The sequence below is a fragment of the Tenebrio molitor genome, chromosome 2, assembly GCF_963966145.1.
Source record: "Tenebrio molitor chromosome 2, icTenMoli1.1, whole genome shotgun sequence".
In the NCBI taxonomy this organism is placed as follows: domain Eukaryota; kingdom Metazoa; phylum Arthropoda; class Insecta; order Coleoptera; family Tenebrionidae; genus Tenebrio; species Tenebrio molitor.
This window is the reverse complement of record NC_091047.1, coordinates 23,103,823-23,131,229: the sequence shown is the minus strand read 5'-3', so window position 1 is coordinate 23,131,229 and position 27,407 is coordinate 23,103,823. Positions and strand designations below refer to the sequence as shown.

Below are 27,407 nucleotides of genomic sequence, written 5' to 3'. Positions count from 1 at the left end.
CTTTATCTATAGTGGAAAGGGTGCAACGAAAATAATAAAACTCGTTAGTTTACACGAAAATATATTTTCGCGATTGCACATTTGTTTATAATTTTTTAAATAAATAGAAAACAGCTTACTAAAAATAATCAAGTAAATTTTATGTATAAACAATATTTAAAATATCTTTTTCAAAAAAAAAGCACACACACACAGCTCAGTGATCTAAGATACGCATATTACCGGAGACTATTTTGTTTTCTAAATTGGCACCTGAAGGAATATCGATTCGATCTCCATGATTGGCTATTATAATTACAGTACCCTGAAAACAACTCGTCATGAAAAGTTATCGACTCCAGAACGGAACCCACCTTTAAAGAGACCCCCCTGCCGAAAGTGACGTCACCGGACACGGTCAAATGGTCTAATTCGATCAAATCCGGTATATTAGCGAACCGTCCTAAAAACTCTTTAACCTTGGCGAAATGATTATCACCCAATTTGACCAGAGGCGTGGTCGGGAACATCCTTTGCGGCGACATGACTAACGACCCATTTTTCAAACTGTACAGATTGCTCATCACTAGCAGGAGATCTGACGTTTTCTTCACCGGCAAAAATCGGCTCCGGGGCACGTTGATTCCGATGCCCCCTTCGAACGACTTCATCGCAGCTCCGACGGCCGTCTCCAGCTGGATCACGTTCAAACCGTTGTTCAGTGTTTTATTGTTGATGATGATTTCCAAACTGAGAGAGCCTTCGTCGAGGACTCTTTCGATAGCTGAAATCATACGAAATTTATTTTTGAAAAGGGCGAGCCAAAGAAGTACCGTCGAGTTTGGCCCACAAATTGTTCGTGTTGAAAAACTTGAAGGTCTTGACCGATTTGAAGGCGTCCACGTGTTCCTTTGGTACTTGGGCGATCTCGAGAAGTCTCAGTTTGTTTTCGTATTGGATCAGAGTGCCACCCTAGAGATGAGTTTCGTTAAAATTTCACGTTCAACGGGTACTACAGGGTGAGCAACAATAACTGTTTCAGTTGGCAATAAAAAATTTTACATACAATTTTCAAGACTGAATTGTACCTATTTCGGTTTGTTTTATTGACATTATTGACAGCTGGTATACATTTCAAATTTAAACGTCTTGGTTTTTGTAATCTTTTATTAATAAAATGGTTTTCTCGTTGGAACATGACATAAAAGTCACCAAAAATCACCAGAATTTATTGCCAACTCAATCAGTACTTGTTGCTCACACGGTCCTACGTGAACAACAATAACTGTTTCAGTTGGCAATAAAAAAATTTACTTGAAATTGGTTAAGACAGAATTGTACCTACATATTTCTGTTTGTTTTATTGTCATTATTGACAACTGACATAAATTTCAAAACCTCTTGGTTTTTGTAATCTTTTATTGATAAAATGGTTGATTGGTTGACATAAAAATCACTAAATTCTACGTAGAGAAATAGTACCTAGCGCACGTAAAATTTGAAATATTAATTAGCCTGTTTGCGGTAGGCAATTTTTTGCTTATAAAACGTTCCCTTATGCTTATAATCAATCATAAGATTCACGTAGTATAAGCTTATCGTAATATCCGATTCCTTACACTATTTTAAAAAATAACGTAGCCAATCAAATAGTTTAACGTTATATTTTGTTGGTCTTTACGCCTAATAAAGATAGATATCAGGATCTGACAAATATTAACTTGTCCATTGTGTCGATTGTGATAGCTAAATAATATCATTGAAAACTTCGAAATATGTACTCAGAAAAATTCGAAGATGTGCTCCGCAGCCGAATGGTTGCGAGAAACTCAAAAATTTTGGTGACAGTTTTCTAAATGAATGTCAAAATTATAAGGGCATTATTTTAATATTTGTGGTTATGAAAATTTTCCGCAAATACTTTTGAAAATTATGAATTGCGTTATATTTATTTATAACATAAAATCAGGTAGAGGGCGATTCAAACCAGAACAGGACATCACGTGGTTTGCGTAGAAAGACGTCGGCTCAGTCCATTGTTTCAGAAGGGAAGGACGTGTACTACAGTGACGGCGTTAGAAAGTAAAATTTTTCCCGTTTTTAGGCTTATTGTTGTCTGTCAGTTGTGCTTGTGTACTACTTGTGTTGTGTAAAATGAAAAAAAAAACCTATTGAAAATTCAAATCAATTTTGCCCATTCATTTCGTAATGTTTATTATTTTAATCAAGTAGTAATAGTTTCATACGCCACTGGTCGCTTTAACGGCGCGCATCTTAAGCCCCGCCCTTGTCTTGTTCTGGTTTGAATCGCCCTCTATAAGTATAACGAAAAATGACGTTCCGCAAACACTCTATTATCCTTCAAGCAGTAACATTTTTGCCCTAAAATTATGTTCTATTTTAATTAATGTATTCTAGTGCATTTTGTAGTGTTGGGTTACAAGTCTACAATTTAAAATCTCCCAATCTCTCGCTGGACGAAGTATAAAAGTCACCAGTTTTATTGCCAACTCAAAGACTAATTGTTGCTCACCCAGTACATATAATCATTACCAATTTTTTTCAAACAGACGTTTGTAAGTTATATGCATTTGATCAGAAAAATGAATCGGAAATTCACATTTTGTACTATTAAAAAAATCTCAGGCAACATATACAGGGTGTACATATTAAAAATGGTGCATAATATTTATGTCATGCGAATGTACGTTGAATACCGGTCTTCGACGAATACTTTTTAAATGTTACTTCCTGATTTTAGTCAAGTTTGGAAAATCACTCTAGCTTAGTTGCCATGTTGCAATAGATTCAAAATTTATGAACACCATTTTTAAAGATGAAATTACAAATAAAACAATAATCAAATTGGTAAAATTAGTGCTGGAATATTTATTTTACTTCTTGAGTTGTGTTATTAATGGTATTTAAATGTATCTCTCCCTTACAATGGAAGCAAATTTCCAAGTTTCACTGTTAATAACTCAATGAGCGGAGGGTTAACAGTAAATTGGTACTAGAGTAGAATATTGTAATGTAAATATTATGTGCCATTTTTAATACACCCTGTAACTTCTACGTCTGAAGGCAAATCTTCGCCTAAAGATGTCATCCTCTTTTCGCAAGCTTTCACAAAAACGAAAATCTAAATGTCACTGTGTATGGAGTTGCTATGGCGTCACTACAATTTCGAAAACAATCGGCGCCTATTAGCCTATTACTCTTTTGACTTTGAATTGTAACATTCTGAACGGTCGTAGATGAAAAGATGAAAAACCCGACCTTCGGCTTTGATGTGCGATAATAATGTCAATAACCCACTCGTTGCATAAGATGCAAAGTGATTAGAACAAAACAAATCAGAGCAGGCTTGCAAATTATTATCGGTCACGTCGTAGGGGAATCCTAAGCAAATACTTCATAATAAATGATACCTCATGAAGTCATGAATTTTAGACTGGAATTATAATTGTGCGTTTTGTTATTATTATCTGATAATGGAGGAAATTTATAAAATAAACAAGAGCAACATTTTACATCCGTAAGAATGGGTAATTTACCAGGTTCATTGCCAAACGCGACGCCACTGCTAAGTTGATTTTTCGGTGAAATGTTAAAGAAATGTCAGTTTTAAAGCAACAGTGTTGACGTTAACCTTGAAAAAAAGTTTTCGATTTCGGCAAAGTTTACGGACGTTTCCTGTAATTGTAAGCAACAATTATCCCAGAATAAGTGGTAAAATGGGTTTTACCATTGAAGATAAAGCGTTAATGATTAATTAATTAATAATAGATTTTTCGAGAATTAGCCAACCAATAAAAAGACTGTGTATAGCAGGTATACATATCTGTACGATTACGATTAAGTTAAGACATACGTTTCGATAAAACAAAAGATGAGGTAGCAGTCTTGATTTGTTGGACAGTAATCAGCTGTCAAATGGTAAAAAGTTAAAGTGTGTCAAGAAAAATGTGACTAGATAATTTTATCTATACCTATGTGTTATGATAAAAATAGAAGAGCACCATTTTCCGTTAATTGTTACGTAATTTAAAAACCATAAACAACGTAATTATGTATTCCTTTTTGAAAGTTTTATCTTGTTTATTGTCACACATTTTTTTTTTTAACATGAGACTTCAACGAGCTTCTTCTTGTAAAATTTCTAACTTTATCGATTTATTATTCACCTCAAGACACGATTTCACGTAATCCGTTAATTCTACTTATCTAGGTCCCGATGACTTGTGAACATTTATCTGTAATTCCTACCACTATCATTAAATATTTATCTATTATCACCTTGACATCAGCTCTGGTTTTGTCTGTCACCTCCATAACGAACTCGTGTTGGATATTGTCTTTCGGATTCAAGAGAAGATTCAAGATGTTTAGATCCACAGTAGCTCCCAAGTTATCTATGTTGGAAATGAAACAATATTCCCTCCCTTGCTCTAAAAACTTCTTCAGCAATCCAGAATTTTTGAAGCTCTGATAAAAATCGCCGTGACCTGGAGGGTACCACGACTCCAAGTCGTTGTGAACGTCAATTTTCTTCGTGATGGGCATCAGAGTATCCCTGTTTATTCTCGGATAGCAAGACTGGTTGAAAGTGTGAATCTCCACTTGAAGATTCTTGTACTTCCTGATCACCTTTTCCGTGTCTTCGTCCGTATTGAACGAATTCATCAATATCAACGGAACGTTTACCTTGTACGTCTTGTTGAGATGCTGCAATCGACCTCGTCAGTACAAAAACTCGCAGTTTATTTTGCAAACCTTACCTCTATTTGTTGTACCGTCAGATCGAGGAAAGTGAGATCATTCCGCACCGCGATCACGGATTTGGGTCCGTGGCATCCCATGGACGTGCCCAGACCGCCATTTAGTTTAACAACGACTAATTTATTGAGCATATGGTGTATAGTATCTGTAGTTGGTGTCTCCAAAGTATCGTAATCTCTAACAGCGTCATTAGGCAACTTCTCAATTTTATCCCAATCAACAGAAGGTCCAGCTTCTTCGAGAAACCTTCCAAATAGTTGTGTAAATCCAGCGAACTCCTTCCTGCTCTTCTCCTTCTCATTTTCCTGCGCTGTGGAGAGGAGTTTGTCGAGTTCCTTCTCCAACAGGTTCAAGGCGTCGCGTTTCGTGGCTTCCCTGAACTCGCGAGACCCGCTAGAGGCTCTGGTATGGCCTCGGACCTGCAAAAAATTGTCACGTCAAAAAAAAATCGAATTTTGACAGATACCGTTTCGCCATCCCAGTACATCATCCTATCGCGAAATGTGCGTTTATTTGTACGGAAATAGGTAGAAGCGGTATCAACAAAGTCGCAAAATGAAGAGTAATGACATTCAAAATTCTTTTTTTGCGCGTCGATTATCTAATAGTAAGAAGCGTTAGGTTTTTCTCTTTTGTTAACATTATCAACTACTAAATTGAATTTGTTTTGCACTGTCACTTGTGCCGGGTAGAAAAATGTCGCGCAAAAACATTTTATTCGACGTTTGATAGTGGCGAGCCACGTGGTTTTGGGATGAATGTTTTGATGGAATAATCTGAGCGCATTATGAATTCGTCCTTGCGAATAGTGCTGAATGATTTTTAGTTGTAAAGCAGTACGTACCCTCTCTAGTATACTGTCCATGCTGACTGAAATACCAACACTAATCGTGTAAAAAGCGATTACGAACTGAACATGTCGAATGGTTACTTATTTTTATATATAGCAGCTGATAAAAGTTGTGATGTTTCCTTACTTAGATAGGTTTTTATTGAGAACAGACTACGATTAGACGCCGCCAATTTGAATGATTATCACTATTGAACCACAGTGACTTGAAAATAGGAGCGCAACAAGCAAGACTGATACGATAATTATGTAAGTGTTCATATACAACGTGCACGCATGCCGATGTCTATTACTTTGCATGACACGTACGTACTGGGCCATTACTCAGCTTTTGATAATTTTTAATAAATTTTAATAATGGTGTGTTTCGGATATGATTTTTACATTTTGACAAACCAAAATTTGGTAAACAAAAATGAGATCATTATCGTTCACATAATGTAAATACATAGAAGGTAAGCTACGAGTGCAAATTTTTCGGATTTTGAAAATAAAGAGTCGTAAACTTCGTCCAGCGAGAGATTGCGAGATTTTAAATTGTATTAAATTAACCCACCACCACAAAATGCACTAGAATAGGTACATTAATTAGAGCAGGGCAAAAATGTTACTGCTTAAAGGATATACAGGGTGGTCCAACACTTACCATTTTTGCGATTACGCGGTTTCTAATTATCGAAAAAATTTTACGCTTGGCTAGGAAGAGACACACATTATGGAGCTATAAGCCTGTCCCATTATTTTATTTATTATCAATTGAGTTTCGCGTCAAGAGGCGATAAAGTGAAATTAATCAAAATTCAATTTTTTTTTTAAATCTAAATAGGTTCAAACTAATACAGAAAACAGAAATCTGAAAATAAAAAAAATTAAAACGCATCACATTGCCGATTTATTTGCAATTAAAGAAGGTGCCGCAAAACTGACAGGAATTTATGACGCAGTTACACTAAGTGCCTAATCACAATCCAAACCAGAAGTAAGATTTACAATACCCCATCGCCAAACTGCAGGTGCTTACCCAGTCAGGGCCGAACTCGACTATTTTACGCCTAGCAATTTCGGCAAACATTCTGAAGAAATGTTCAAATAAATTACGTAATGAAGTTGAAATTATTCAATATTCAGTTTTCTAAAATATCTATTTTTCATTTAAAGAAAAATCCTTTAATTGCTGCGAATCTTTTCTATCATAAACTGGAATTTCACCAGTACTGACCTGAAAAATGGTTTCGGGGGAGCCGACAGCCCTGCGTCAAAAAGATTTATTGGGGGGCCATCACATTACGAGCTGCCCTATTCAGCTCTACTATAAACGGTCTTGGATTCCAGCTTTCTTTAACTTGATATTTGATCGCAATTTTCACTATTACCTAATTATAATTCAAAGTTGGAAGTGGATCAATCAAAAAGGTGAGGAGTTCTGTAACCAGTAGAGAAAAAAAAAGCTTTCAATATTTGAACCAATTTGATATTAAATCGCTATAAAGTTAGCTCCATCACAAAAATTTAATTGAAAAAAATTGATCATGCTCAATCATAGAATATTAATTGTAGATTGTGCCTACCGAGTTTCAGAATTTTTGGACAATTATTAAACGTGTAATCGCAAAAATGGTAAGTGTTGGCCCCCCCTGTATGTACATATTTCAAATTTTGCGTGCGCTAGATATTACTTTCTCTACGTAGAATTTAGTGTGTTTTATATCAACCAATCTCTCGCTGGACAAACTATACCAATTTATCAGTCAATGAAACCGTTTAAAAGTCTAGAAATCAAATGTTGTCATGGTGTTTTTCAATTAATTTTTCAATTTAATTGTTTTGTTAACTCAAATCGCAACTATGATCCGATTGTAATTAAATGCCGACACTTAATATTTATCAATGACTTAAGTTCAGTTAATGTTTCAATACTATCAACTTTTTTATTTTGAAGATGTTTTTCTAATTTTTTTTTTAAATACACGACAACTTTTTGTAATTAAGCTACAAAAAGTCAAACGCTACCTATTTTGTATTAAGTTTTTCTTTGAGTACGCCCTAAGAATAGTTTACTCGATAATAAAACTTTATAATTAGAACGTGAAAAGCCTAATGTCTGTCACAGATGTTCAGATACGAATGATTTTACTCGTATTGTATACGCGTCCAGTCGGTTGCAAAAAAAATGGAGTAAGTACTATGGCGGCCAAAAAATTTTAGCCGTCACTATCTTGACATTCATGTAAAGTGTAAATAATTAATAAACCTTTAGGAACATTAACCCCACTTTCGATTCTTGTCATTTTGACATGCATATTGTTATTCTGCCAATCAATTTAAACTGTTTCAAGCTCAGATATTCCAAAAATCCGACATGAATGAACAAAATTAGAGCAGTCGTACATAGATAACCTGAGGCAAACGTTCTGTGTAGTAGAAAATGACAAAATAATATCGAGTTTTGAAATTTACCAACTAAAAAATACCAATCATAATCAAGACGGTAATCATAATGACAATAAAGTATGGACTACATTTTTTTATTTTTTTGAAATGACAGAAAAAGGCGGCTAAAAATTTTTGGCCGCCATAGTAATACATCAAATTTTCTATGATAATTCATCCTTTTTGTTGTCAATTTTGATGTTACCGAGACAAGGAAAATGTCAAAACTTTTCATTTGTTAGGTCTGACATAATGACATTCCTTGTGTCAAACATAACCTATTTGAAAAGGCATGCCATTAAAAGTCAGAAAAGCCTGATTTACATGTGTTAAAAATTGGAAAATTCAGTGCTCTTGATTTTTATGATGTACTCGATTTTTTTGCAACGGACTGTACATGTAGAAACTTGGTCGACTAATAATAATGTATTTTTCCGTCAAGAATAAAAATTGCTCAGAAAATATTCTTAAAGTTTTCCTATAACATTTTTTTTTTGTTTCTGTTAATTTTTTATATTAAATAGTTAAGCACAAATTATGTCTTTCATCCAAGAGCACTTGAAAAGCAACACTGTGCATTAAGGGCCTAAATATAGCTTCACGATAAATTTTGATTATCATTTGGTCCAAACCAAATGATTTTTTTTTTGTGGATAAACGGGAATTTCAAGTATTTTTGGCGAAGTAAAATCAACAGTTAGCAAGGATTTCACTTTTATATCATCCAAAGGAATGATCTAATGTCGAATCGTTGCTAAAAATAAACAAGACAATTATTTTAATTGGCTAAACAAGTTGTGATAAAAATAAATTCAAAGAGTTTGAACGAAATAAAAATAAGTGTTTTGTTTACAGTGTTGATTACCTCTTCTTGTGTTTTTGGAACGGAACGGCGTTCTAGATACATATTTCTTCTGACACATCCTATATCTGTGGTAGTTAGCCTAAGATCTTTATATTCCTCTTGATGAAGCTGCCTACAGATAATTTTAGAAGGCTTCTCTGAAGGATTTTCTGCAGCTCTTCTTTTAGCACTGTTGCTAAAAATTTGTCTACTTAACGTAGAATCCACCTCATGGTTATGAACTGTTTTACCACACACAACACTATTTGTTTTGTCACCCACTTGGGTATACACGTATGCAGAACACTGTCTTTTTACACAACGCCATCTGATTTTCCCGTTTTTTGCAATGTGAGCTTGGGAAAATTTAAATTTGTCCACAATTAGTAGCATTTTGCCTTTTTCACTTAACATTGTTGTAACTTCCATTTCAAATATGTAAGTATGTAGTAGGTGTCTTGTCCAATACAAAACTAAACTAAATCATTGGTTTCTACATCGAAATGCACCCTTCAAGGTCCCACCACTAATTTTTTCATCCCACAAACTATTTGAGTGAACTCTCGGCTACTACCTGGAAGGTTTAATCCCTTTGGCCTTCGGTCACTACCTGGAAGATCTTAATCCATTTGGTGGCGGCCGGTGGTCGAACTCGACTAAAATAATATGAATATACACGGAGACACTCGAACTGCGCACAGATTTCGACCAGGTAGTCAGGTCATAGAAGGGTTGCTTAATCCTCAACTGAATTGCGCTCAATATTTCGCCAGGTACTTTTTATACTTATTAATTAGATGGTACATTACTAGGAGCTGGAAGAGTGGTAAATAACTAAGATATAAATCAACAACTAGTTAAAACATAAATTTAACTCACGTTGGTGAAACCGGCCCTAAGTTATTTTGTGAACGTTATTTGTAAATTTTATTGAATTTTTCTCGAAAGCGTAACAATGGAAACATTTTACACTATGTTGAGTCCACGTGGACAATAATTATTGTTATTTTTTGAAAAATACAAGTTTCGAAAATACAGAGTGTTAAAAACAAGTGAAAAACAATAGTATGGCGGTGCACAAAGAAAAATTGCTTAGCAATAATGTCCATTCTAAATTCGGTTTTTTCAAGACAAGAAGGTAATCACAATTTTGAAGAAAAATTAAGCCAATCCAGCCAATACTGAACGCAATTCGAGTGTTGGTTTAAGGTTCTAATGGGTTTTGTGTGCAGTTCAGTTGTCTCGGAATACACATACACACATAGAGTGCTTAGATACATGATCTCTTTGTTCCAGCGTTTGCAGCTCTTTATCTTCTGGAGACATACAAAAACGAATTTTTTTAAATGATTTATTATTCAGTATAGCATATTATTTTATCATGCTCTGTAAAGTTTTGGTGGCAGTTTTGAAACAGCCCTGTGTAATAAAGTATAGGTGGAACTCGGTGACACCGGTTTTAATTTTTAAGTTGTAACAAAACAAAAGAAGAAATCAGACCTACAACGACACTTCATCTTCAAGAATCTTTAATTTTGCTGGAACACTTCTGCAAAGTACATTTCATAACGTAGGTAACGTAACGTAATTTGTTCCTGATAACAGTTCTCACATAGTGACCTGGCATGGAAATATGGATAATACGAGTAGTTTTTTAATGAACGACTAGTAATTTTTCAAAAACAGTTTTTCTAGTAAAAATGATTTGGATTATTCTAAACTATCATTCCATAATAAATAGGGATTTTTAAATCAATATATTTCAGTTTTTAACAATAATATTGCAATACAAAAGAAACGTATTCTTTAAATTCGTGTTGAACAACGTTCTAGTCACCAAAAGTTTTCTCTTTTAACAATCAGACATTTGAAAAAACTGGTAATTGCGAGGTGACAAATCATTTCTGTACTATTGCGGACACGGAATCTTTGGCGATTTTTCATTCGATTGACATAAAAATATAAAACTGGCTGGTTTGTGATTAGGCACTTAGTGTAACTGCGTCATAAATTCCTGTCAGTTGTGCGGCACCTTCTTTAATTGCAAATAAATCGGCAATGTGATGCGTTTTTTTTATTTTCAGATTTCTGTTTTCTGTATTAGTTTGAACCTATTTAGATTAAAAATTTTTTTTTTGAATTTTGATTAATTTCACTGTATCGCCTCTTGACGCGAAACCCAATTGATAATAAATAAAATAATGGGACAGGCTTATAGCTCCATAATGTGTGTCTCTTCCTAGCCAAGCGTAAATTTTTTTCGATAATTAGAAACCGCGTAATCGCAAAAATGGTAAGTGTTGGGCCACCCTGTATGTCAAATGTGTAAACACTGTTTTTTTATAAATTTTTAAATTGTTGTTAGATTGTTGAGAGTTGCCTTTTCCATAAATTTGTGAAAAAAAGTTTGAATTGTGTTTGTAGTAATTGGTAATACCTACTTGCCTAATAAATAAGGCAAAACTTTTATACACATTAAAATCTCTGAAGAATACATCGATCAAACCCAGCTATCATCACGGGTTTTGTTACAGGTTTCTAAGTAACAACAATTAAAAGATAGGTTTACGATATGGCAATATAGCCAAAATTGTGCTGACTACTTGTACGCTTTTTTTTTTTTTTAATAGAAGTGTACATAGGACCTAATCATCTAATTACCGACCCAAATTTCAAAAGATTATACATATCATGAATTATATCATTTTGAGAAACTCGAAATGTCAAAAATGTTGGGATTTTTTTAAATAGCTAGTATTTTGGTTGGGTATTGTTACGTTTTACATTTAAAAAAAATACGATTTCATGTCCGCACGATCTGATTTGACGTTTTTGACATTTGTCACTTGAAAGATTAGTCTCCAATTAAGTGTCACAATTGACAAGTGACAGTTTATTAAGTTAGGCCGCACGTTGTCAGAAATTCTGTTTTCCAATTTCAATTCTCATTATCTCTGAACGAATGCACAATTTGGTGCTTATCTTTCGTCAAAAAGCTGACTAAATCGTCCACAATCATGATTCGTCAATTATTCGATTAGAAGTGTCATCAAAAGATTTCACCATTTCGCGCAAAAATAATCAACTCTATCTGCCTGTCACGTGTGTCACAGAATATGTTTGCTCATCTTTCAGTTACACAATCTTCAATCATTTTTGACAGATTGCGGCTTCTTAATAAAGCTAAATTCAGATGTCTTTTTTTAGTATTGAAAAAGAAACAAAACAGCGATTCGAATACACTTAGAAGCGCAAAATAGAAACCATCCAGATAGACACAATTCTGCACAGAACATATTAAATGGCCATCATCCGATCAGATCAATAATCATTATTCGGCTTTTATTATGTTTGCATTACGTACACGAGCCCTAAAGATTACATTTTGTGACAATCATGACGAAGGATTTTCCTATTTAATTTATCCAAATATTTACTTTCGCATTATATTTCCAAGAGAGTATTAAACCGTACATTAAACGGACATTTTCTTGGATATTCTGTCTTAAACAAATTCATTTCTATATATTCTAACATGCTAAAAAGTTTAATTACTTGTAAATACTTTTAGCTTCATTTTAACTTTACTAAAGCAACTAACACATCCACGTACCCATCTTTCCCTTTCCATTGCGTCAATTTCCTTTTCCAAACATTCCTCCACCTCTTTGTTATAACGATATTTTAGAAGATAATGCCCAAGATACTGTACAGGACTTTGCGGTTTTTTCTGCGTGACCTCAGCTAAACCTAAGCTTAAAGGTTTACCAACAGTTTGTTTTAAATATCTAACTTCTTCCGACGATATCTTTCTCCGAATCGAACCTTCTTACAATGTCATTGATGAAATAACGATTCGCAACACGTGATCAGTTTACCTTCAGCAAAAGGGGGTGCGACTGGTGCCGTCAGTTGCACATAATCAGAATACTTTTGCACTGACATGTTTTAACGTCACTTTAGTAGACCGTTTTGACATCGGTGATTATTTTGGAGATGTAAGCATTTATAGACAGCCTTGACACCCCCAGGTTTTTCGACCGTGACCAGACGAATAGAAAACAATTCTTGACATATTTCAGGGTTACATAAAAATTTGAATAGGTAGTTTTAAGTTTATAACGAAAACTTTTAAAATGGTGGATTGGCTTGAAGTAATTAGGTAGGTACTATGGCGGACAATAAATTTAGGCCGGCAAATTTCTGACATTTCAAAAAAGTCAATGCAAGCGACCATTTATTGTCATTATGACTGATGTGTCAGCTTGTCAAACTGAAAGTTTTCAAGCTGTTTGGCGTTTCCTTCGCTCTTTTCGTAACTTACAGATCATGACGCACTGGCATAACTGATTTGTAGTAGCACTTCTCTCTGGTGCACGCTTCTTGTCCCAATTTTAATTTTGATTATCGCAGTCACGATGACAAGAATGACAAAAATCGAAAATGGGGTTAGTTGAACATAATGCTAGCTTCACATTTTGTTGTCAAGGTAATGACAGGCCGGCCTAAATTTATTGTCCGCCATAGTACCTACCTACTTCTTTAATCATTGTTTATTTTTAGTTTTAGCAGCAGTAATTATGTTAATAGGTATAGTTTCAAGGACCCCAATTACAAACGATATTTATCATATATTTAAAATATCCAAAAGGTATTGTCAGTTTCTGAGATTCAAAAAAAAATATGTTTTTTTGTTTTTTTAAGCACTAGATAGTAGATAATTTAGCGGTTTTGAAAAGATAATTCTATAATTGATTCAAAAAATTGAAATTAAAAATTCAAATTTTTGAAGGAACTCTGAAGTTTCAATGCAATGACCATGTTGCTAGGTAACTAATAAAAAACAGTGCGTCAAATGAAAAACAGAAATAGTCGTATGCGTGAAATTGCATTTCACACACTGTTTTGTATGGTTTCTATGGTTTCGATCTTACTAACAATGCAAAAAAAATACACGTCAGAAAATGACCCACTTCAGGCACAGATAACTATGCGTGAATTTCAATTTTTTGAATCAATTATAGAAAAAGAATTTAGTAATTACCATGTTTAACTAATCTTATCCTTTATCAAAAGCTGAAAAAAAGTCAAACAAATTAAATTCAATCATTTGTATCTCGAAAACGAAAAAACTTCTATAAGAATTTTTTTCTATAATTGATTCAAAAAATTGAAATTCACGCATAGTTATCCGTGTATGAAGTGGGTCATTTTTTTACGTGTATCTTTTTACATTGTTAGTAAGATCGAAACCATAGAAACCATACAAAACAGTGTGTGAAATGCGATGTCACGCACACGACTATTTCTGTTTTTCACTTCACACACTGCTTTTTATTAGCTACCTAGCAACATGGTCACTGCATGAAACTTCAGAGTTCCTTCAAAAATTTGAATTTTTAATTTCAATTTTTTGAATCAATTATAGAAAAAATATTGTTTATATTTCGTGGGTGAAGATGTTTTTGTGCATTCAAAGGTTTATACTGCCTCGACCTTCGTCTCGGCGTAAAAGACCTTTTTTTCATTTAAAAAGTGGCAAAGTAGAAAAAATACTGTATGACATCTCGTTTGTAAGGCATTTTATCGCACTTACTCCTTTAGGGCACTCCTCGCTACGCTCGTCGTGCTCTAAAACCGTGCGTGCGATAAAATGCTTCTTATAAGACTCGTATCATAATATTTTTTGTCTATTTATGACTTCTCATCATCACCAATTACCGGTTTTTTTTTTCAAACTTATTTCAAAATCAGTCTGTATATTGAAGATATAAAATTGAAAAAATTGCAAGTAACAGAATTTAACTCCCTCTAATCCTATACTTAATCTGAAGGAATTTCGATACACCTGTATTATTATTAACATGAAACATGATGTGGCGCTCTATAAGGTATATACAGCTTTCTGTCAGTGGAATTGAGTCCACAGTAAATTTAATGTGTATACATACAGGGTCTCCCAGAACTGGCGGACCAAAATAACACGGTGAAATCATTATCTTCTGGCAATAATAGGAAAAATATTTTAAAAAATCCATCCTCATTGGATTTTAAAATAAGAACGTTTTTAATTGACCAATCGCGTGTAGATATAAAATTACCTTAAAAAATTATATTGGTAACTATCGAAACGAATTTGATTGTTGCAAAGACATTATAATTGAAAATTATGTCATAATAAATTATTTCTGACAATTCTGACAAGTCATTAAAAACGCGTAATGTTTACCGCTTCAGAATATTTTGATATGCTTGTCTTACATGGACAGTGTGATGAGAGTGCCACAGTTGCTCCTCAGGAGTACGCAGTTCGTTTTCCCAATAGGGAAGATCCTAGCAGAAATACTATAACCTGAAAAATACTATAACCTAAAAACGTCCGTCATTGCACAAACAATGCGGATACCCAACAATGCATATGCATCATTTGAAATGAATTCATAGTTACAAATAAAGCAGGAAAACTAATTAATAGGTAACTTAACATCAACAACAGCATTGGTCAGTTTAAATTGCTTCTTTCCTAATTACTATTTAAGATAGATTTTTTTGAACATTTTTCCTATTATTCCCAGAAGATGATGAATTCACGGTATTATTTTGGTCCGCCAGTTCTGGGAGACCCTGTATATCAATTATTAACCTATAAGACTTTCCAATTATTTTAAAGTAGACAAAGTGTCAACCATTAAATGTAAGTGGATGATGTACTGACAATTGCGATAAGTGCACTTTAAAAAATATATTGACTAGCCAACTAATGTCACAATTGCTGATATGTACTCACAGAAAATAGAGGCATCGTCGACTGAAACAATTGTTTTATTGAGTAATAATGTTAATTACAGTTAATAGCAGCTTCGTAAAAATATTGATCCATTCACGTTGACCCGTTGTACTCAATGAATACAGTTGAAAAAAATTCCTTGGTAGCAAGCTCTATTGGTAGCTTTTGTAAATATTTAATTTTTACAGGATTCGCTAAAGGTGTGTCCTTACGATAACATAATTATGTATTGGCTGATTCAAAATGATGTGGCCAAGTATGGCAACTATGTACGAAAATTTATGTGGCAACTGTGTGAATGGGGTACAGTTAATATTTGATCATACCTTCATTTGTTGTGCTAAATGACAAATTAAACTTTTCGGTTCATTTTATATTATTTCTTCAACTCTTTCAACGATTTCTGACATACGTAGTGATGGTTGTCAACTTTCACTTTTTCGTCCTATTTCACAAAATATTAGACAAGATGAAGCTACATTAGCGCAAGCACCAGGTCACACTTTTTTTTACGTACGTTAGGTGGTACAATGTGCAGAAATCGATGCAATATAAATATTGTTTTTCTTCAAACGTCCGTAAATTATGACATTATACTGCTGCATTGATAATGCTAAAGTGTCACTTCATTGTTATGGCATCTAACGAGCTGACCAACGTCCGTGAAGTTATTATCTCCGCTGATGAGCGGCTGTGAAGTAAACTAACTAAATTATTTGAAATTCCTAACTCAAATTTTAACAAATTCGTGTCTGAATGTGAGATATTGAAAGCTGAAGTGAATAAATAAGGTTTGATCAAGAAACTTGTAAGTACATTATTGCAAACCGTACTAAATCTATCCAAATTAAAACGAGTTGACACACGGATAATTATTTCGGATTTTGTTCACAGCATTGTGTATACTAGTCATGGTTATAGTAACTCTTTGCAAAACGAGCTATATTAATTTATCAGTCTACCTAATCTTCTACCCGGTTTCTTAACATTTCTTAAATAATTTGTTATGAAGGTTTGAAGAAAAAATAGTATGTTATTCGGAGCAAGAATAGTTTTATGTGCTCACTGCGTTCGGCAGCCAAACTACCAGCCGCAGCACATAAAACTCCATTTTTGGTCCTCATTACATAATATGTATACTATTTTCCAAAAAAAAAATTGAAAAAATCAAATGACAGATTTCATGCCTAATCATATGTAAAAAGCGATCAAATTAATTTGTAATCGAGTTATCCATGAATCCGAAGTCGTATCCACGCTCCAATAAATACAGCTTGAAACACAGGTTAGATCTCGACATATCATCGCAAAAGACATACGGATTCAAATCCATGGATGATTCGATTACAAATTAATCTGATCGCTCGATATCTTCCAAGACGACACAAATGAAAATAATAATCTGAAAAAAAAAATGCGTGGGCTTAAAATACAAAATGAAGTCGCTGAAATTCATATGATCTAATTGTTTGGCATAATCTTTTACAATAGTAAATTTGTCCTCTGATGTCAAAGATATCTTGAAGACTGTGGTATTTTGAAATGACAAAAAATCAGTGTGTTTTAATATTTTTGCACAACTCTGAATATTCATATTATTTAGCTATTTTAATGTTCACTCCTCCGATGTTAATCTGAATTTTGTGACAGAACGGGCAAACAAAATTTTGATTAGATTACCATTTTGACTTCTTTGACAGGCACCAAATAGATTAGCTGCGAACATGATGGAATCGAATTACTAATTATGCTGGTAAAAAAAATGTAAACTGATGATAGAACACTTTTTTGATATACTCCGTACACTGATAGATGCACGTTTTTTGACAGACACAGAGACAAGCGTCTACGTGGTAAAAAGTAGGATAGCGTCCAAAACATTTGTTAAGTAAGTATATCATTCATAGTCGAAGAATCAAGCGTCCAAAACATTTGTTAAGTATATCATTCATAGTCGAAGAATCAATAATTTCAACAACAGTTTATAACAACTGAAAACACTTGTACTGAAACTTCATTCAGATTGACAGCTGTAATTCTGTAAACATAATGGGTGTACGATTACTACTGACATGAATAAATCTGCAAGGCTACAATGGCTTCCTAAATAACGCGAAACGATTGAGATGGAGAGTTTAGTAATTTTCACTGCTTTATGTTTTGGAACTAGAATTTAAAAACGTGCAATCTGTCAGTGTACGGAGTATTGATGCCTCTTCTGTCTTCACTTCTGTAAAAATAATAAAAATAATACCACCACATCGCAACATTATACTCTACATGAGGATTCTAGGAGCCAAGGGGCAATAAATTTTGGTCGTCAATGTCATTTCAAAATTTAGTTAAGATTGTCACAAATTTAAAAATTTTCCCTGCCTGATTATGCCCATGTCAACAAAGTGTCAAAAAAATGACAATTAATGTCATACAACATGATGATACGTTATGATATTTACGACTGTTTTACAATGGAGCATTTTTGATTGCGTCAAAGAATGACCTTGACGACCAAAATTTATTGCTTGCGACTGTACATAGTTTGTTAGATTAAAATGTTTTCTGTTTGGTGGCAAAAGGATATAAAATGATATGTATTTTAAGCATGTTTGACACGATGCTAAATTTTGTAGAAAATTTGTTAGAAAATGAGAGAGACCCTCGATCAGGACCAATGAACGATCAGGATCATAGTCTGTCTTTGTCAGATCCTGATCGTTGATTGGTCCTCTCTCATTTTCTAACAAATTTTCTACAAAATTTAGCATCCTGTCAAACAAGCTTTATTCTCTGTAAATTCACTTTGCAACAACGAAACATTTTGATAAACAATGATTATAATCAACTTTGAACTCAATTATCTTAAAATAGATTTCTATAATCCGTTGGCTTCTACGTGTAATTTTAGTTAAGACTCGTTGAGTGACAGTTAATGTAATTATTAGTTGTTTTTTGCAAGTACTATTGGGAGCACGGAATTTCGGGCAGACTTGAAATTTGACTGATATAAGATGTGAAATAGGCTTTAGGTTCTTGACGTATTAATAACCTCATTTTATTATCTACTATTGTCACATATTATTTTGGCAAATTGCCTTCATCAATCCTGAAAAGTTGCAAGTGCTTTGATGTGATTTTCCGAAAACTAAACAGTCTTCGATTAAACTTTGGAAATCAATAACTAAAATGTAAAATAATTGTGACAGTTTATTTTGAAGTTCAGTTAAAATTAATTATTATGACATTTATGACAATAAAACTTAGACTACAAGGGGTTTTTTAAATGACAAATAAATTGCTGCCCAAAATTCCATGCTCCCAATAGTACTATGGCGGCCAAAAAATTTCGGCCGTCATTTTTCCGTCATTTCAAAAAAATCGGTGTAGTCCATTCCTTATTGTCATTATGATTGATGTTTTTACTTGTCACTTTTGAAAGTCAAGCAAAATGCCATCGGTATCAAATTTTAATAAAATCAAAATAGTAACTCTTGCACAAAGAGGAATGTCCCAAGCTCAGATTTCGATGGACCTTCGTATACCTAAAAGTACAATTTCGTCCATTCCTCAGAAATGGAGACAAGATGGAATGGAACTATTGAAAGACGCCAAGGCTCAGAGAGGCCTAGCACATTTACTGCAGAAGAAGATAATATGCTTCTCAATAGATTACGCAATAGCCCTTTTATGACGGCTGTTGAAGGGGTAAATACAAGCAAATAGATACAACGGAAAGGAGCGGTCGATTTTCGGCAAACATATGGGTATGGATTTTAGTATATAGACCTGGGCTAATGTTGTCTCTAGAAGATCGGCTCAACAGTGATGTTTATGTTAGGATTCTTGAAGACGTGATGATGCCTTTAGTTTCAAGAATTTTTCCGAATTTTAACTTCATATTTCAACAAGACAATTGTTCAATGCATTCAGCACATAGAGTAGCAGAATGGTAGCATAAACGTTCTTGGTTGGCCAAGTCGCAGTCCAGATTTTTGGTTCGTAATTTGCAACAACGACAAGTGATTCGGAATAGGGCACAACTTTTGACTGCGATTACTAATGCATGGCAATCATTACATAGGAATTATCACAGAGATTTATGCCTCTCCATCTAGCGTCGTGTAAGACGAGTTATTGACGCCAATGGAGCAATGACCAAGTATTGATTTTAAACTTCATTCATTTTATCTTTTGATTTAGCTAAGTACTTAAACAAAAAGAAATGTTTAATTTCCTTGTCTTTGCCTTAATGTTTTTCGTTTGATTTTTTAAAAACTACGGCATACTCGTGTAATTTCCACGGTTCTCTGTTTGGTACTTTAATCCAAAAATAACCGCAAGTCTGCCTCTAGTCTCTAGTGCCACTAGCGACTAGCGGTCGTGTGGTAATTTTGTAAGAGTGGAACTTGTCCTTTGTATTCACAAAATTTGAACTGATGGACTGAATGACAGATTGTCAAAATGACAATAACGATAACAAAGCGAGGTTATTGGTGCTTAAGGGTAGTTTACACTTCATGTCAGGGCCTTGAAAGTGACGGACGAAATTTTTGGCCGCAATAGTACATGTTACAATAAAAATTTTATGTGGCAGTCAATTATTTTAAGAAGTCTTCTATACCAACAGTTTTAGGGAAAAATGCTTATCACAGATAATTTTAATTTAAGCTATCCACTAAACATTTTCTTCTGTGGATTATTATTTTTGGGCAGCAAGAGTACTATGGCGGCCAAAAAATTTTGGCCGTCACTTTCTTGACATTCAAGTAAAGTGTAAATAAACCTTTAGGAATCGTAACCCCACTTTCGATTGTTGTCATTTTGACAATCAATTTAAACTGTTTGAAGCTCAGATATTCCAAAAATCCGATATGAATGAACAAAATTAGAGCAATCCTACATAGATAACCTGAGGTAAACTTTCTGTGTAGTAGAAATGACAAAATAATTTTGAGTTTTGAAATTTACCACCCAAAAAATAACGTTCATAATCAAGACGGTAATCATGATGACAATAAAGTACGGATTACAATTTTAGTACTATGGCGGACAATTAGTTTAGGCCGGCCTGTCATTACCTGCTACTACAAATCAGTTACGCTAGTGCGTCATGATCTGTAAGTTACGAAAAGGGCGGAGGAAACGCCAAACAGCTTGAAAACCTTCAGTTTGACAAACTGACACATCAGTCATAATGACAATAAATGGTCGCTTGCATTGACTTTTTTGAAATGTCAGAAATTTGCCGGCCTAAATTTATTGTCCGCCATAGTACCTAACTAAGCTAATAATGACTTATAGGTAAAAACGTATTTTTTTTTCAAAAAAGAAAATAACTGCTATCTGTCCCAAAACTAACAACTATTTAACATTTATAAATTCAATTTATATAAGAAACGATAAAGCTGACCTGCCTTAACATTTAAAAAAAAAAAACGTATTTTTTATTATCATAATCCCTGTTTTTGACACTAAACTGCGTGCGAAAAAGGGCCTTTAAAACACAAAAGCTTTAAAGGTTGCTTAGTTAACAACAAATTCACCTACGTTTTGAACAATGATAAATAGACATTTATACACAATTTATGATAGCAACGAAACAATAACAATTGACCATTTCTATATCAACCATTATTGACACAGATTACTTCGGAAAAGGTATTTCAATGTTTTTTTTTTGTTATAATTTTCAGATTGTAGTGCAGGTATAATAAAAAATAGCGTATGATACACGTTTATAAGGGCCTTTAAAGCACTTGCGACGTTAAAAGCACTCCGCTACGCGCCGTGCTCTTAAACTCGTCACGCGTGCTTTAAAGGCTTCCTTATAAACTTGTATCATAATGTGTATACTATTTTTGCATATCGTAATGAAAGTGGCACTTTTTTACACGAAAAATCGTAGTGAAAGTATGTAGTACTTTTTTGCATCATTTTATTCCATCTCCTTGGAGATGATTGTCAAAGCATACCAATTTTTGTTGTTGTAATTTTTCATAAATCCTTTTAGACCAATCAATCCGCAAATTCGTGGAAAAAAGTATAACTTTCATAACTAGTTGTACAAATAACTATTTATCTATCGTTGTTGAAAGTGCGAAGGTTTTTGGCACATTCCAATGGTACTCAACCAATTTTTATGATAATTGAATTTTGATCATTCTCTGAAAATATACTTACATTCTGTTCAACGTACTATCGAAGTCATGAAAAACTAGTACAGCAAAATTTTGTTGGAGTAAATTGGGCTACATCAAAATGTCAAATATCAACGTCTGTCATTATGACAGTTCGAATTTAGCAATGCTCAGTCCAACGTCAAACGTATTTATGATATCTACTTGACATGTTGGACATTAGTAACATAGTAACCAGTTAAAATAAAGTACGTAGATACGTTACACTACAACATTTTTGAACAGTTAACATACCTAACTACGACGTTTTGCTGTCCTAGATGTTCATGAATTCGATAGTACAAATTTATATTTTCAGAGAATGATCATATCATAAAAATTGTACCCACATTTAATGTGGATACATGTATGTAATTGTTATTCGCATATCGCCTTAAAGGCGGGTTTCCATTTGCAATGATTATTAGCGCCAGTTTAGTTATACCGGGTGGGGCATCGTATACGCACACGCGAGAATTCGCGACTTCTAATTAAATAAAATTGTCGAAATTTTTCAGACTTACCTGGCTGTTGGTAAGGTACATTTCATAATTTTTTTGATAATTTTTCCCTTACAAACAAAGCCAAAAAAAATTAAAATGTAAATTTCAACCAAAAAGTCAAATTCAGATTTTTATACTAACCTACCCAGATTCATTTCCTATAATTATTTACGAAATCTACGGAAAGAAATACCAATTAGATTTTGAATTAAACGCAGTTTTACATTTCAACTTTCAAAATCATTTTTATTTATGACCTGCTACTTGTGCTGTCGTAAATTTAGGTGACAATGGAAACTGTCAATTTTATGGCAAAAAGGTTTAAAACGGTCGGCTATACCTTTGTTGGGAAATTATACCATTGTGCCGTAAATCATCCGTCTGGTTTACGTTTAAATAAAAAAGCGAATTATTTAGTTAACCAAGTCAAAATTTGTAATTGTGCCACCAGGGTTTGATGCGCTAGAAGATACAGATTCATTTAGTGTAAAAACTTTATAGGTAAATTAACAGTTAATTTCAGAAAACTAATAAAACTGTTACGGCCTTATTTATTAACAAAAAAAAATTAAAAAAATCTCAAATATACCTTATCAATAATTAGTCAGGTATATAAAATTTCCCCAATTTTATTTAATTAGTAGTAGCGATTTCTGGCGTGCGCGTATACGATGCCCCACCCGGTATGTACAGTGGGGAGCACGGAATTTCGCACACCAATTTGTATGTCATTAAAAAAAACTATCTAGTCTAAGCTTTATGGTCATTATAATCAATCATGATATATGTGATCATGACTGATGTTTCACCTAAACTGTCACGAAACTGCCGCCAGTATCTCATTTTTATAAAATTATGTCAGTGAAATTATGTGTGCGAAATTCCGTGCTCGCCACTGAACTATCGCGGCCATCCAAAAGTGAACGGTTTTTTTTAATAGTTTGATTTTTACTTTAAATCATAGGCGTCCTAAAATGTCAAAGTTTGACACTAGCGTTAAAAAAATTATTGAAAATATATTTTTTTAAATGCCACATCTCACTCCGATTCAGACAGTTAGGGCTATTGCAAAGCTAGAAGAAAATTGGTCGTTGGCTTCTCTGGCGAGAGAATTACATTGCAATACTTGCATCTTCAATATAAAGAGGCGTTGGCAACAAAACACGCCAATACGAATAGGTGTTGGAAAGATTTCTTTACTAAAGTTTACTTTCACGTTAATAATGTATTAATTACTTCTCAACCTCATTTTTATTAAAAAATATTTATTACAACTTGTTATTATTAAAATAGTAACGCCTGCTGCACGAATGCCAATGAATACAGCCTGATTTAATCTAACGAAAAATACGAAAATTTTCGCAAGCTATCGTTCACTTTTGGATGGCCGCGATTGTACAGTCGATGGACAAATAAAACTGGGACAAAAATGACAATCACATAAGTCAAAATTTACAAATTTGCATCGTTTAATTACGGCTTTATCACAAATAGGTTAACTTTGGTATGACATATTATATAAACACTGACAAATATATTGACAATTCAATGGTCTGATTTACACAGATTAAATTTTAAGTGTCCCAGTTTTATTTGTCCACCGACCGTACATACAATGTGGAAACACGTCAATTCAATTTACCCCACTAATCCCTCTGCCAGTAAAATAAGAAATTCGCGTACGCCAATGTCTTCTCTTCGGCAACTAAGTTCAAGAACGTCGAAAAGAAACGCAAGGCTGAAGTGGCCAATTAATTTAGAGATTATCTAATTATTTTCACGGAGTAGAAAAATGAGACGACCAAAAGTAAGTTAATCAAAATTTGAATGACAATTTTCCGTTGAGGCGCTCGGAAGTTATGAGGAATTGAAATATTGATTGGCCTGGTTAGTCAATCGAAATTTCGCTTTCCCTATTTTACATTTTCTGGAGCTCTGAAGACAAAATTTACACGACATCAACATTCGTACGAGCTACAACAGTTCACACCACGTTAAATTCGGCACCATATGAAAATTGACGTCATTAATACACTCTTTTTCATTAAGTAACTGTTTTTGTGATTTTGGTGTTTTTATGATATTTTGATATACCTAGGTTATACATAGATATAGATTATACGTTTTTTCGTAAAGATCTCGACTTTTAGCTGGTAACAAACTCGAACGCGCATTGTTTGCACTTGCAGTAGGTAGTGCAGCAGGGTTTTCTAGCTCCATAACTGCACAATTACGAATTCACAATCTGCAATTCACTTTTTCACAATGGCGACATTTTTTGTTATAATTCGCATGTGATATTTTTCAATGGTAACTAGGTTTTTTTAGCAGACGTGATTTTTACGTGAAATTGAAAGTGTATGGACGCTATTGTCTTCTGACAGTCTTTGTGGAAAAGTAAATAGAAAGTGTTGAAAAATTTTAAAATGGCCTACCCTGAGAACAAAAAAAGGATGAAGGTATTTTACAAGGGCTCATCAGTATCGATGCGATGAAAAAGATGAAATTGGTTTTGATTTGGTATTAATTTCCAATTTTGTCACCAAAGAAAGAGTTTTCCGGAAATCGTCTTGGAAACAACATTTTCCTGCTTATTTACGCGCAGGAAAATTATTGAATTTTCCGAACTGGTACTGTAAAGACTTTACAAGACGCAAAATAAAAAAGATACTTTAAAAAAGAACAATTTTCACAACACACGCACAAAATTGATGAAATTTTTTCGATGTTGATTACTTTGTAACTATAGTTGCCAACAAAATTGACAAACTTGATTTTTGTGGAATTTGTAAAAAAAATCTATAAAATTTATAAATTTCGTCTTTTTTACGATTTCCGGAAAAATTTAATACAAAACACGTCAGTAAAATCTCTTACTTGACTCGGAGCTTTAAAATATGTACTCGGCACAAAGTGCCTCGTATTTCAATTTAGCTCCTCTTCAGTAATGTGAGATTTTCCTGACTTTTATGTAAATAACTATTGCGGTCAACGAAAAAATGGGTAATTGTTTACTTTACCTACTTCTGGAATTTTCGCGTTTTTTCTGGCTAGACAGCCTCAAGGCCTCCTACATCATTTCCCACCGCTCAAACCTTGTGCAAATGAATTTTCCTGGCCCTTTAGTTATACCAAGGCATTGACGCGACCTTGAAACACAACAAGAGAGAAAAAAAAAGGGCATTTGCACAAAGTTTGAATGATCTAGGAGGACGCCCTATGGCTGTCTAGCCAGAAAAAACGCCAAAATTCCAGAAGTTAAAGTAAAGAATTACCTACCAAAAATGTTGTAATCAACTTACTTGTTTGTTAATCGGCGATTAATAATCTCAACTGTTAAAGGCACTCACTCGCTATCGTTCGTTCGTGCTTTAAACAGTTTCGATTATTATTAATCGCCTTTATTAACAAACTAGTTTTATTAAATAACTACATATTAAAAAGTATTATAGTAGGAATAATATCCTAATAGAAACTTTTTTCGAAATTAAAACTCTTTCGTCAAAATCTTCAAACTGTAAATAACTATAAAAAAACACACAATTTTTTCTTCCAAAAAATTTGTTTTTCATGTAAATTGTGGTTCCCAATTTTTTTACATCACTGATTATTTTTATGGCAAACAGCTTATTGTTTTCACCGACGCCAAACTACATCCAAATAAATATAAAAATAATTCCAAAACATCGCATGTTACGCCACTGTTGTATTACAATACTCATATTACATAACAATATCTACAATCAAAGGAATTGCACTGTGTACTTAGCATTAGAATTTTTGTTCTGAAAATTATCTCATCGTCAGAGATATTTCGTTGAATGTCGTCGTTATCTTTCCGTTAAGCCTTATCAGATTTTAAGTTTTTTAATAATCTGGGTCGTTTATCTAAGAGAGCAAAGAAGTTTTATTCAATTGTCATAAGGTAAATAGTGTAATTGTAGATATTAGTTGTAGTTTTGGTTTAAAAAGTGTTGATTGGATAAGCTCACGTGAGATTAAAAACAAATTTGTCTCCACGGTAATGTGAACAACAAAATAAAAGTCATAATTACTCATGTACATTAATTTTTTTGATAACGAATGATACATTATCGGTCGACAGAAAATAATCCAATAACGTTGCAGTGCATAAATGCAAACCGCATTCGTGGCAACAATGAACTGCACTTTTCTCCAGGAAATTACTAGAAAAGTGCGTTATTCAATCAAACATCATCAGTCGGTATGTGGTCGGTATAGCTCAGCGGTCGTGTTAAGGTCGTTTAAGGACATCGACAGAGCACCATGTAAATAAATCTCCGATAACCTCACATTATCATTATCTACAACAACAAACAAAAATGTTCACTCACTTTTTTCTCTTCTCCGTTGACGGCGAGCATCGGACTTCGTTACCCTCTAACCTGAAATTTCTGAAATCTGAATGGAGTATTTTCACGTCTGCAGGTTGATCTGCCGCCATTGCGCAAACTCGTCCGGAGGCGTGTCCACATGACGTTCCACAAAGGGTTACCGCACTTCGCCAAAGGCGAAGTCATCAAGGGCTTCGGCAGAGGGTCCAAGGAATTGGGAATACCGACGGCGAATTACGACGTCGATGTTGTCAATAAGCTGCCGGACGAGGTGCAGCCCGGAATATATTTCGGGTTCGCCAACGTCGACAACGGGTGCGTCCACAAGATGGTGATGAGTGTCGGATGGAATCCGTTCTACAACAATACGAAGAAGTCGATGGAGACCTACGTCATGCACAAGTTCGACAGCGATTTCTACGGGAAGACGCTCAAGGTTGTGATGCTGGGGTATCTCAGGCCGGAGAAAAATTTTGCCAGTGTGGATGAGTTGATAAAAGCTATCAACGGTGACGTCGCAGACGCTGAGATAAAGTTGGAGGCCGACGAGTTTGCCAGATTTAAAAATCATCCGTTTTTTTCGGAATAAATTGTCTTGTTTATAGTATTCGGTAGGCACTGACGTCTAATATAAGTTAAATTTATTATTTTAATTTGTTTACGTTGATTACAGCATTCATCACTGTTCACACGTGACCTGTTAT

General features: G+C 34.0%; 2 protein-coding genes across 10 annotated transcripts in view; one reads left to right on the top strand and one right to left on the bottom strand.

Moving 5' to 3' along the window:
* The window catches only part of Rfk (Riboflavin kinase), a 35,829-nt gene extending 8,473 nt beyond the window's left edge, over positions 1-27,356 (top strand). For 2 of the 4 annotated variants that reach the window (XM_069039065.1, XM_069039064.1), the window contains exon 2: positions 26,798-27,356. In XM_069039065.1, the coding sequence (XP_068895166.1) occupies positions 26,843-27,292 (450 nt within the window). In that variant the 5' untranslated portion in view covers positions 26,798-26,842 and the 3' untranslated portion in view covers positions 27,293-27,356. Of the gene's footprint in view, positions 1-26,430; positions 26,574-26,797 lie in introns of those variants that run through there. The other 2 variants (XM_069039063.1, XM_069039062.1) reach the window with 2 other exon arrangements.
* Positions 45-26,843, bottom strand: UGP (UDP-glucose pyrophosphorylase). 6 transcript variants are annotated; one of them, XM_069039045.1, is made up of 7 exons: positions 12,764-12,845; positions 12,499-12,713; positions 4,761-5,180; positions 4,279-4,707; positions 813-951; positions 354-763; positions 45-304 (listed from the first exon to the last, which is right to left on the bottom strand). In XM_069039045.1, exons 1-7 carry the CDS (start codon positions 12,828-12,830, stop codon positions 197-199), a joined length of 1,788 nt encoding a protein of 595 aa, XP_068895146.1. In that variant the 5' UTR covers positions 12,831-12,845; the 3' UTR covers positions 45-196. The 6 variants fall into 6 exon arrangements, with proteins under 6 accessions (XP_068895146.1, XP_068895147.1, XP_068895149.1 ...); XM_069039046.1 differs by having other exon boundaries at positions 12,499-12,710; XM_069039048.1 differs by lacking the exons at positions 12,499-12,713; positions 12,764-12,845 and adding an exon at positions 26,704-26,843.
* Positions 27,357-27,407: the final 51 nt, after the last annotated feature.